Source organism: Myotis brandtii, unplaced genomic scaffold (genome assembly GCF_000412655.1).
Source record: "Myotis brandtii unplaced genomic scaffold, ASM41265v1 scaffold923, whole genome shotgun sequence".
Lineage (NCBI taxonomy): Eukaryota > Metazoa > Chordata > Mammalia > Chiroptera > Vespertilionidae > Myotis > Myotis brandtii.
Genome location: NW_005371804.1, coordinates 161487 through 174452, shown reverse-complemented (window position 1 = coordinate 174452; position 12966 = coordinate 161487). Strand labels below are relative to the sequence as shown.

At 49.7% G+C, this 12966-nt stretch overlaps 1 protein-coding gene across 3 annotated transcripts in view; it reads right to left on the bottom strand.

Moving 5' to 3' along the window:
• IGSF5 (immunoglobulin superfamily, member 5) overlaps positions 1-12966 on the bottom strand; it is a 37749-nt gene that overhangs the window by 20541 nt on the left and 4242 nt on the right. For 2 of the 3 annotated variants that reach the window (XM_005885680.2, XM_014532928.1), the window contains exons 3-4: positions 8066-8383; positions 1972-2271 (exon numbers count right to left, since the gene is read on the bottom strand). In XM_005885680.2, the coding sequence (XP_005885742.1) occupies positions 1972-2271; positions 8066-8383 (618 nt within the window). The remainder of the gene's footprint in view (positions 1-1971; positions 2272-8065; positions 8384-12966) is intronic. The other variant, XM_005885681.2, reaches the window with a different exon arrangement.

The following is a 12966-nucleotide window of genomic DNA, read 5'->3' as shown; positions in this document are numbered from 1 at the left end:
CGGGGGGAGGGGAGAGACCTGGAACAGATGCTCCCTCACGGACTTCAAAAGGAACCAACCCTGTCCAGCCGGTGTGGCTCAGTGGTTGAGCGTCGACCTACGAACCAGGAGATCGAGGTTTGATTCCAGGTCAGGGCACAGGCCCAGATCTCAGGCTCGTTCCCCAGTAGGGGGTGTGCAGGAGGCAGCGATCAATGATTCTCTCTCATCATTGACGTTTCTATCTCTCTCTCCCTTCCTCTCTGAAACCAATAAAAATACTTTTTAAAGGAACCAACCCTGCTGACACCTTGACTTCAGATGTCCAGACTCGAACTGTGAGACAATCCACTCTTGTTATTTCAGCCACCCACTCATACTTGGTTTTGTCGGCCCCAGGATACTCCTCCAGCCTCCAAGTGGCTGCTCACACAGGGGGGGCAGAGTTGACAGGTGAGCAGATTCTGAAGGCGGACTGGCAGGGTCACCTCCCGCCTGTTACCAGCTCTAGGGACGTGGGCAAACTCCAAACAACACTGTGTCCCTGTCTCCTCCCCTTCACAACAGCAGTAGCAGCCTCCACAGAGGGTGGTTGTGCAGGTGAGTCTGGTTAATATGTAGAGGTTTAAAGCAGGGTCCTTACTGGGTAAGCGCTGTGTGGTGCTGTTTGCTATTGTTATCATTGCTATCATCATCATCATCATCATCATCATCACCTAGCTTTGGCTATAGCCTTGTTCTATACTTAGAAAGATCTGAAGGGAAGGAGTTTTCATGCAAGGAAAAGCCCGGCCACCTGGATGACCTGGTGCAGCACAGCACTTCTCTAGGCCTCCCTTTCTCTCCTCTTGTGTAAGATGAGGGTGTTTACGTGTCTCCACAGACAGAGCAGCGTTGGCGATTTTCGCTCATTCTTACTGCGTCTCTATGACCGAGATGCCCGGATGTAGGTGTCCAGCCCCGATGTTTCTCCTGGGCTCTGAGGCCCAGAGAATCAACTACTTCCCAGGCATCTCTTCTTGGATGGCCTCCTCCTTCATGAACTCTGTGTCCAAACCTACATTCAACACCTCCTCTCCCAAACTTCAGTGCCCCTTCTATGTCTTCTGTCTAGTAAGTTACCAAGCCTGAGTGCTTGGTATCACCCTATTCTCCTCCTTCTCTTCTCCGTACTTACTTACTCACCAGTTCGGTCCATCTCGCTCCTTAATATCTCGTGCAATTATCCCCACAGCTTTGAGCATTTCCTCTCGCATAGATTACCTACCAGGGACCTCCTTGCTTCCAGTTTTACCTGCCTCTAGCCCCACCTGTCGCAGACAGCCAGAGCAAGATCTCATTTGTTTATAGCTTTTTAAAATATAACATATTCCAGAGCCATAGTACAGAATCTCAGAGGGAAGACGGGAGTGGGGGGGTCGGGGGTGAGAAGAGATCAACCAAAGAACTTGTATGCGTATACATGCATAACCCATGGACACAGACAATGGGGTGGTGAAGGCCTGGGGTAGGGGGCTAGAAAGGATGAATCAGGGGAAAGGGGGACATATGTAATGCTTTCAATAATAAAGATTTAAAAAATGCAACCTTATAATCCCACTAAGATTGGGAGGAATCTGAGAGCACTGGGCACCCTCCTGTAATGTTAGAAGAGCTTGCTTCATACGGGCCCAGGGATGGGATCAAACATGAACAAAGGGTAAAAACTGCGGGCAAACGTTGAATTCAAGTATTCATCTCTGAACTTGATGCCGTTTCGTGTTACTAATTGTCGAGATTCTTAATGATGTTTCATCTGTAAGTGGATACTTGAAAGATGGGATTTTAAAATCCAGTAACATTGCAGGGTCATTAAGCTGACACTCTAAGTAATCTGTCTCCATTCCTACCTGAAATCAAGATCCCTAAACATCGAGGTTAGGCAGCAGGGCATATAAAACATAAGTATGCAATAATAACCTGCTTTACATAAAGCAGAGAGTCTTCACTTACCCGAGTGAGGCGGAGCCACAGTAAGGTTTATCGTGCGAGAATCGCGGGCCTGCAGCCCCTTCATCTTAGCCACGCAAGTCAGGTTCCCACTGCCTGTCGGCGTCAGAGCCAGGATGCTCAGGACACTTGGAGGGTCGTCCGGCTCCAGAACGGAGTGAAAGCTTGAATCGCTCACGGGGACACCGATCTCCCAGGAAAGTTCCGGGAGCGGGTTCCAGCCCACCGCACGGCAAGTCACATTACAAGGTTCATCCTCAATGACTACAAGACTGTCAGTGCGAACGAGCAATTCCCCCACAACTAAAGAAGAAAAGAGAAACGTTCTGAAGGAATGGCCACGCCTCTCCGTTCCAGGTCTGCTTTCATTTTTCCTTCAATCACATTGCAGGAGTACTACCTCCCCGACCCCAGAGTGGCCGTGGCCGTGGCCGTGGCCATAGTGGGAAACCTTCATTCAGCTTCTATCTAGGTCTTTATTTGTACTGTCCAGACCCACAGAAGAAAGTGAGATTGCTCACCAGAAATATATAATTCCAGAGACATGAATAAAAATCAGGGTCCAGAGCAGTATAAACTAGATGGAAAAGAGAGGACAGAGGTAGCTGCCATGGGGGCTGGACAGTCACTAAAGTTGTCCTGAGCTGCCTGGGAGCCAAAGCAAACAGGGAAATAACCTTTACCTCCTTTTCATTGTAAGGTGAACACATCATGGGGAGTCCCTTTGGTCAATCGTATTCTCTTTTTTTTTTTTTTTGAGGGGACGGGGAAAAGGCAGTCCATATTTTTAAACATAACTTCCTATGATAGGTCTTAAAATATTTTTCTAGTTAAACATTAAATCCAACAGAATTAAAGAAATAACTACCCTCAATCACAATCAGAATATATTGTTAAAACAAATTTTTATCTTTTTTTTTGTCAGATAAATTTTTTTAAGTTCTATTGAGGATCCACTCCCATGTGCCAATGTCAACACTAGAAATAACCCATCTGAAGATAACCCTGGTGTGTGCCAATGTCACCAAAATCACCTGAGGTTGGCCCGGTAGAGACAGCCTTACTGAAACAGATGCAATGAAACGTCCCAATTAAAATAGTCGAAACTCCCAGCCACATAATATAAGGGAAAGAACACTGGACTAAGAATCAAAACCTCTGCCCACAACCCTGACTTTGCCACAACGTTGGCATCGCCTTGCACAAGTCACTGAGATTTCCAGGCTGCTTTCTGCCCGTTGAACGAGATGATTTGACTAGATTAGTGGTTTCCAATCCCTATGGTTTCCGTACCTCAAACACTCTTACAGAACCTGGAGGACTCCAAAGGCCTTTGTTTATGTGGGTTATATCTATCAAGACTTATCATGCTTGAAATTAGAATTAAATATGTGTTTAGTTTTCAATATTCAAAAATAATAATAATAACCCCTGACATGTTAATAGAGATTAATATATTTTTATAAAAAATGCCTACATCTTAAACAGAAACAAATGAGCAAGAAGGGTGATACTGTTTTATGTTTATGCAGCTCTCTTCGGTCTCCTGCCAGACCCTCATCTCCTCTGTATCCCGTCTGTTGTGATAGATTGCTTTGTTTACATTTTACAAAGAAAATCTGACTTCACAGAGATATGCTGAAGCAGTGAGGAGCACGCGTAGGCTTTCCAGATACCCATGGGCATTCTCTGATACTCTACCCAAACCTGACAAGTAGTGGCTTCTGGAAGGTCAGTTGCGCTGTGGAATCTGAAACTATACAAAGAAGCCCTCACGGTCTGTTATGTTAAAATCCATTGTCCATCGGGCCCTTTGAACGGCTCTTTTTGCCCTTACACATCAATCCCTTGGAAACCACTGGCCCACTGAGTTCCGCAACCCTCCCCAGTGTGCAGTGGAAAACTCCCTGTTCACACGTGAGCGTGAGAGTGGGCGTGGCACCGAATGTCTTAGTATTGTTACGAAAACAGTCGTGACCTCACAGACCACCGAAAAGGGCCTGGGAAACACCCAGGAAATCCCAGACAAGACTGAACTGGATCTGCTCTGAAAGCTCCATCCGAGGACTCAGAAATGCTCAGTTTCTGGATACTGTACTTCTTTCCTGAATGGTCCCTTGGAGCAAGTAGAGCACCTTTGCTAGGGATAGGACTACTGTACACCCAGCAGTGAGATGGCACCAGATGGGCCCTCGAGCAGTGAGAGGGCACCGGGTGGGCCCCTGGAGCAGTGAGAGGGCACCGGGTGGGCCCCTGGAGCAGTGAGAGGGCATCAGGTTGGCCCCTCAAGCAGTGAGGGCACAGGGTGGGGCCCTCAAGCAGTGAGAGGGCACGGGGTGGGCCCCACAAGGCCAAAGGGTTTGTCTTTGTTCTTTTTGGCTTGTTCATTGCTTCATTCAGTGGAGAAGTTTAGGTTGGCAGAAACCGGGAGGATTGGTATTGGCTCAGTTACTAACAGAAGAAACTGGCCCTCAAAACACAAGAGGTCTAGAGTGTGGTGTGTGATGAGTGGGTGAACTGGGCAATGCAGAATCTGAAGGAGGCATTTGCTTTTTCTGTGTATATTTGTGACTCAACTTTCCCCATTGGCTTTCATGACCCTTTTATAGGAGGTGACAGAACATTTTACATAGATGTTTGGATGACTTAATATGGAGTTATGTAAGTTCTCTTTGTTTTTCTTTATGATCCTTGAAGAGAACAAAATGATCTTTAGATTACTTACTTTCAAGATAAAATTGGATGCTTCCTCTTTTTTTCAAAATTCTTGAAAGAGACCCTATTGCTCACAGAACATTTTTCCTCTGAGAAGAAAGTGCCATTCAGGCCAGGGGAACCAGGCTCAAATGATCAAGTTCAGTTCTGTTCTACGGGGTCCTCTGTCCTACGGGGTCCATGGGGAAGACTTGAACTTCCCAAGACACTCATTCTTCTATTTGTTTTAAAACTAAAAGCTACAGTAATGATTAACTTGTAAAACTTCGTGCCTAAAGACACTTTATAGATGTATAGTTTTTTTGTTTGTTTTTTAAAATATATTTTATTGATTTTTTACAGAGAGGAAGGGAAAGGGATAGAGAGTTAGAAACATCGATGAGAGGAAACATTGATCAGCTGCCTCCTGCACACTCCCTACTGGGTATGTGCCCGCAACCAAGGTACATGCCCTTGACCGGAATCGAACCTGGGACCCTTGAGTCCGCAGGCCGATGCTCTATCTACTGAGCCAAACCGGTTAGGGCAAGATGTATAGTTTTTAGAAGATGTATGCACATACACTTAAGCATTGGATATGCCAAACACATAGTAGTAATAGGTCATGCCTTGGTCCTGTTTCCTTGATCCAGGAGTGCCCCCCTCCTCCCTCTCGTCCCATGTTGCATCTCCAGACCTTTGAGGCACATTGCCAATGGCCCCTTCTCTCTGGAGTCCTCCTTGTAGACTACCGATTCTCTCACCTCCTTCCCAATTCGAACATGAGTCGTCTCCCTGCCAATGCACTTGCCAGCGACTGCGCGCACCACTGTGATTCATGCATTTGCATGAGCCTCTCTTCTCCTAAGGGCCTAGAGGGCGGACTGTGTCTTACTTAGTCTGTTCACTTCTGAGCCCCACTTAAATGCCTAACCCAATGGCATGCTCCTACTGGGGATGCAATAAATAATAGTGAATGGCCCTAGCCAGTATGGCTCAGTGGATAGAGCATGGGCCCATGGACCAGAGGGTCCTGGGTTCAATTCTGGTCAAGCGCACGTGCCTTGGTTGCAGGTTCCTCCCTGGGCCTGTGGCCTGGTCGGTTTATGCAGGAGGCAACCAATCAATGTGTTTCTCTCACATCGATGTTTCTCTCTGTCTTTCCCTCTCTCTTCCACTCTCCCTAAAAATCAATGGAAAAAAATATCCTCAGGTGAGGATTAAAAAAATAATAATAATAAAAATAATAGCGAATGACTATCTGGAGATTGCAATGAGCCTGGTGCTGTTCTAAAGACTTTACATAGATGATCCTCATCTGATCTCACAACATCCCTATAATGAGGAAACTGGGGCACCAGGTCACGAAGTGACATGCCCACGGTCACACAGCTAGTGGGTAGTAAAGCTGGAACTTGAACCCGGCAGTGGGGCACCCGAGTCTGCACTGCTGACCACTAGCCCACTCTGGTTCTGGAGTCTTCACACCGTCCCCAGTCATTCCATCCTCTGATCCTCACAGTCAACCTGCGAAGTGGGCCGAGTCTCGTCTCAATTTTAAAGGTGAAGAAATTGAGCCAATTCAGGGGTCACCAGGGTGGGTAACTGTTGAAAGAAACACCAGAACCCATATCTTTGACTCCTTGTCCAATGTTCTTTCCCTTATACCACTAAGTACTGTAATAAGAATCTGGTCATGCAAACTAGGCCGGTAATCCAGCAGCCTCACTAAGTCAACAAATGCCACAAAATCACAAAATATCAGCGTGCCCCTAATTAAACCATGTGGAATTAAAGATACATAAAGAGACAATAGTTTGCCTAAACTTAAAAATGCAAGTAGAAATAGGTAGACATGTATCTGCACCAAATGTTACCCCATTTGATTTGATAGCAGCATAAATGCAGACCAAATCTTTGGGAATTTCTCCCTGACAAGCAAATAAATACCAGTAAACATAAAAAAAAAAAAGTCAAAGACACAATGTGGTCTGTTGTTAAAAAATGCTGTCATAGAAAGCGGGCATTCTGCTGGCTCCAATGCATCTAGAAAAAGTATATAATTGCATTTTTAAGGAATGCAAAGTGATTGAACTTTGATAAACATGTTCTGAATCCTTGTAAATCATCCTTTTTTTTTCTTCACTATGTAGCATGATCTTCAGTACCTAAAAATTAACTCTGAAAATAAAAATTATTACCCTAGCCGGTTTGGCTCAGTGGATAGAGCGCCGGCCTGCGGACTGAAGGGTCCTGGGTTCGATTTCAGTCAAGTCCACATGCCCAGGTTGTGGGCTCGATCCCCAGTAGGGGGGTATGCAGGAGGCAGCTGATCAATGATTCTCTCTCATCATTGATGTTTCTATCTCTCTCTTCCCTCTCCCTTCCTCTCTGAAACCAATAAAAATATTTTTTTTAAAAAAAGAGGCAATGGAAGTACCACTTCAACAAATTAAGTTATCCATTATTATAAATTTTGTATACTCTTTTTTCTCTAAAACCCTTGACACACCTTTATCTATAAAAACCACTGGGGATGAGGAAGGGTAATAAATTGGGGGAATTAAGCTAGAAAAAGGAAAAAGTTAAGCATGATTCAAAATTGATAAAGGTGTCAAAGAGGGGTAAAGTCAAAAGTAATGATGTAGGCAAAGAAATAGAGGCAAGCATATGAAAGACTGGTGACAGATAGGCAATGATCGCCACCTCGCTCTACCTGCCCCAGAAGACCTCCAGGATATAATTTCCAGAAAAGCTAGTAGGTACCAACATGGATGAGATGGGAAAGTGACAAAACCTGTCTTTAAGAGTCTTAATCATAGAAACGGGAAGAAGAGATGGAAGGAAGAGAGGGAGAGAAACAGAAAGGAAGAGAGTAGAAACAGAGGCCATGAGGAAGGCAGGAGAGAAATAAACAACACAACAAACACTTGTCAGTTCAGAAGAATTCTCAGGGTAACACGAACTGATGACTAACCCATACATTAAAAAAAAAGGGGGGGCCCTAACTAGTTGGCTCAGTGGATAGAGCGTCAGCCCACAGATTGAAGTGTCCCAGGTTCCGTTCTGGTCAAGGGCACATACCGTGCAGGAGGCAACCAACTGATGTGTCTCTCTCACATCGATGTTTCTCTCTGTCTCTCTCTCTCCCTTCCACTCTCTCTAAAAACCAATGGAAAAATATCCTCAGTGAGGATTAACACCAAAAATAAAAGGCGGGGGGGGAGGTGATAAATACGAGAACACATTCATTCCTCAGTTCAGAGTACTGAGTGTCACACCACCGAAGGTGCCCATAGGTCACCATCTATGGCCTGCACTTCAGCAGGTCCCTTCCACTTCCCTGACACTGAGCCCAACGAACTCCAAACGCGCCTCTTCGAGTCCCCGCACGCACGCGCACCTTGGACGGAAAGGAAAGCGGATCCCTCGCGGCCACTGTTCTGGAGGCTGCACTTGATGTGCCCCGCGTCGCTGAGCTGCACGTCGTGGATTATCATCTCGGAGGTGAAGTCGTCGCCCTCCGTGTAGTTCTCGGAGGTGAAGTGGTTGCTGGTGATGATGACCCCCATGGGCGTGACGCTCAGGACCACCGTGCCCTTCAGAGCCCACATGATGAGGCTCCAGCCCCGCGAGACGGTGCAGTTGAAGCGGGCCTCCTGGCCCACCAGCACCGTGGCGTTCTTGGGTCCTTCTATGATTTGGTAGCTGGATCCAAAGGCTAAAAGACACCCCGTGTTCCAAGTAAGTGAATGAATCGGTATCGATCAACTGTAGAGTTTAACCCTCCTGCATACAAGCTGTGAGCCCTGTGTGACTGTCCTATGGCTCAGATCCCAGGTCTTACTGGTCCCAACACCAGGTCTCCCAGACGATCAGGAGCTGCCCGTGGACAGGAAGCCACTCCATCCCTCCTTCCCACGGCCCTCTCCCCTCTCCACAGTCCTCAGCACCCCAGCTGGGCTGGCAGTGAGGGAGCAGTGCCCCTCCTCCTCTTCCTGCGGGATGTGACCTCAAGGATCTGACCCCAGCGTGGCCCAGAGAGCCACCACTAGCCCGGCTCTGTCGCTGCAGGGAAGTTGTTCAGCCTCACGATGAAATGAGCATTTCTCCTCCTGGTGAAATGAGGGGGACCTTCTCCCAGGGCTGGGAGGGGACAAAGAGGCTGGGGACCCTGACATGCTGGGATCATGGCCCATGCCCTCCCCCTGTACCCTGCGAGCCCCCACATGGCACTTAGGACAGTGTCAGTGGCTGGAGGATGAACAAGGTTGCGAGGGAAGGAAAACAGCTGGAGGGATGGAGGTTGGGTCCTGCGTACACTGTCATGGAAAGTCATCTCGAAGCATCAAGAAGATGGTACTGTTACTGGGGCCTCGCCCGCCTCCTAAGGACTAGACGAGACAGAGAGGGATCAAGGGCAGAAAGATGTAGGGAGTCAGATGCCCTCGTGAGAACGCCCCAGGCACGCATTGGGCAGCCCCTCAGAAAGTCTCGCCGCATCCAGCTGAGTTTAAAACTCCACACTCTGGAGTGTGGGACCACAGACTCCAGAATGAGCGTCCTGGCTCACCCGACAAGTCATCTCCACACCCCACGCTCCTGGGGGGCAAGACAGGGACACTAGTGCCACCGGGACTTATGTCAAGGACCAAATCTGGGTAAACCCTTCACGTGACCCGCAGGCACTCAGTGGACAGTCACTGTCACATGACCTGCAAGAAGGGATCACGTGGACCGACAAGATGAGCCAAGAAAATCGGAGATTAAAGTAGCGCTGCTTCCATCACGCCTTTCCCAACACTGCCCTTCGCTCACCAGCTGTAAGGCGGGTTCTAGAAGAATCTCGTGATAGCCCCAAAGGTTTCTGGGAAGAAAGCACACCGCTGGACACACAATAACAAGCAACACTTCGCCTGCGTTCCCAGAATGCACTGCGGGATGCACCACAGGAACAGGTTAAGGGCGAAGAGTGAACCACTACACGGACAGGGTCCGAGGCCAGCAGGACGGGGCGGAGCGGCAGCCAGGGTCAAGGGGGTGGGGGGGCCACTGGCTCTATGGAGGCCAACCTGCGGGAAGGTCAGCTGTAAGTAGGGCTGCTCCTGTGTTGGGTGAGCGAGACCACTGTTCCCTATTCTTTGCCGTGCCTCCGGGCAGGAGAGCAAAAAAGAAAGTGTGACTTAAATAACAGCTCAGATGGGTCCTCTCCCGGCTGGTGCCAGGCTGATCATTTCACTCCAGACACTGTGCCCTCCATGCCCGTCTAAATGCCCTGCCAGCTGCACGTGTGACCAAGAAGACCCAAGGCGCCTATCTTGCTTTGCAGCTAGGGAGCTGAGAGGGTGAGAGGGAGGGGAGAGGGAGGAAGGAAAAGGGGAGGGGCCTGCACCAAATGGGAACTCTCTGAGTTTGAACCTGACCTTTAAGTTAAACAGGAGGCACCAAACCCTAAGCACTGAGTTGCCCTGGCCACACAGCCTGGTCTGGCTCCCACCACAGGTAACGCCCTCCGGCTCCTCCTCCTGACTCAGAAGCTGCCCTTCTGGAAGAGTGGGGTCCTGGGGCCGCGTTCCTCTCCTGCACCCCATCAGCTGGCGGTGTGCATGAGCCTGTCCCACCCAGAGCAAATATGAGCAAACTATAAATAAGACCTTTAATCAAAGTCACCTGCCTCAGCACACAGCTCCCCTTCCCCTTTGCTCTCTTTCCCTGTATAGAGCGAAAGGGCAAGTGAGGGCCAGAGCCATGGGGACGACCAATGTTCCCCTCCCAGGGGCCTCCTGTGCGCCAGCGACAGGGGTCACCCAACACCAGGTCCCCTGGAGGGGCTTATCCTATCCGCATGCAAGATACTGATTCATGCCGGCACTCTCTGATTCCCCAAATCCTGTCTACAGCCTGCCCCTTGCTCTCTCTCCTGCCCCTCGCTCTCTCTCCCTCCCCCCGCCCATGACCCTACTGCACCAGGCACCTCAGCAAAGAGGACAGGCTTCCCTTCTGTCCTAGCTGGTTTTGCTCAGTGGATAGAGCATAGGCCTGCGGACTAAAGGGTCCCGGGTTTGATTCCGGTCAAGGGCACATGCCTGGGTTGCGGGCTCGATCCCCAGTAGGGGGCGTGCAGGAGGCAGCCGATCCATGATTCTTTCTCATCATTGATGTTCCTCTCTCTCTCCCTCTCCCTTCCTCTCTGAAATCAATAAAAATATATTTTTTAAAAAGAAAAAGAAAGAAAAGCTTCCCTTCTCCTCGCCGCCTCCTGCCATGGGCAAAACCGAAACCAGTCACAGGAGCACAGCTGCAGCCCCGTGGCTCCCGCCCGCCCGTCCTCCCGAAACTGGTCCTGAACATCAGTCCTGAGAGGGCTTTTCTCAGCAGCCGGCTGCCTCCCTGGCATGGGGGGCTGGGGGCGTGGACCCCTCAACTCCTCCACCCGCCTCTCCTCTGCTCCTCCTGCCGCACCTGTGGACCCCTCGCCTTCTCCCATCTCTTAGGTAACACTGGAAATGAACAGAAAAGCAGGCAATTCAAAGTCAGGCAAAGAAAGGGGAACAACGTGGGGTGAGCGCAGAAGAGAACTGCCCCGTGGAGGCAGCGCCCAAAGGTGAGAGTGGGCGTCTGAACGCCTCAGGGGCTGGGGCCACTGTAGGAAGGAAGCTGGGGGCGGGGGGCCGAGATGGGTCTCCACTTCCTGCTGAGGGCGACAGGAAGTGCCAGCACCATTGCTGTGCCACCCTCGCCCCCCAAAACTGCTCTCCGTGTGATTAGAGGGATCTTCTCAACACACCAGCATGTTCAGAAACCCCCTTCCCCTTACACCCCCCAGACTTCGTTTAAACATGTCCATCATCCAGGGTAAAGACCAGATAATCCTGGGCATTACCATATCCTAAGACCCTACCTAGTCTCACATCAACTTCATTTTGCCCCAAACCCCACCCTCTTCTTCACCAACTCTTTCTGGCCCCAGGGCCTTTGCACAGGCAGTGGCCAGCCTGGCATGCTCGTCTCACTCCTCAGCGCCCGGCCAAGTTGTCACCTCCTCAGGGAGCCTTCCCAGACCACCGATTTAGGTTACATCGTTCTATAACGGCTTTCAGAGCGAAGCAAATATCACAGGGGTGATTTTATATTGATTTTTCTATCAATTAGAGCCTGTTTCCCCTGTGGCTCTCAACTCTTTGTTGGCCCTCTGCCTGCTTTCGCTCATCATTGCATCCCAGTGCCTGCAACCAAATGGGGCACAACGGGCCCTCGGTTAACATTCACTGAGCGAATAAGTAAGTGGCCGGGTCCTCGTGACGCTGGGGACGACGCAGAGGAGAGGCTGGCAGAGCCTGGAGGGTGCACATGGGCTAGCCCTCAGCTACTCAAAGCCACGTCTGCAAACGAAGGTGTCTCTGCCCGAAGAAGTATCCAAGGGGCTCTGTCTGTTGCTATGGACCCCCGCCAGGGGGCTCTAGAATTAGCCCAGCACCCTCTCCCCTCCTGGGAAGCCATCGCCAGGCCTCAGCCATCCCTGCCTTCAAAACGGAACTTCAGGAAAGGTGTCTGGGAAAGCTATGCACCCGCGTTCCTCTGGGAGAGAATGCTTGCCGCCCGCCGTGGCCGAAATGGCCTGGTTGCAGCCTCGTCCCTCAACTGTGCTGAGCCTGGTTCGCCAGCTGCACAAGCCCCAAGCTCCACCCAGGGTGGGGAGGGGTCCCTCTCCGCGCCACAAGCACACTGATCAGCACCTACTGGGCACCGCACTGCACACTATCAGGCCGAGCTTTCGAACACCTTTCCCCCAGATACGTGTCAACACCACGGCCCGGTGCCCATCGACGTCACATGAAAATAACCCAGATCAACGTGTATCGCACAGCCCTCACTGCGTGTAACACACCCATGCCCCTCTTCTAGTTCACTCCTTTTTATTTTTCTGATGCTTCATGGCCAGAGTTAAAAAAAAAAAAAAAAACTAAAAAAAACAAACCATTATCCTGTCCAGTCGGCATGCTCAGTGGTTGAGCATCAACCTATGAACCAGGAGGTCACGGTTTGATGCCCGGTCAGGACACTTGCCCAGGTTGTGGGCTCGATCCCCAGTGTGGGGTGTGCAGGAGGCAGCCGATCCATGATTCTCTCTCATCACTGATGTTTATACCTCTCTCTCCCTCTCCCTTCCTCTCTGAGTTCAATAAAAATATATTATTTAAAAAACAGCATTATCTAGCCTCTGAAATAAAGTTCATCTGTATGTAAAGTCCAAAACCAGCAGAACATACTCTACAGTTAGACGTCAGGACAGTGGTCCCTTTC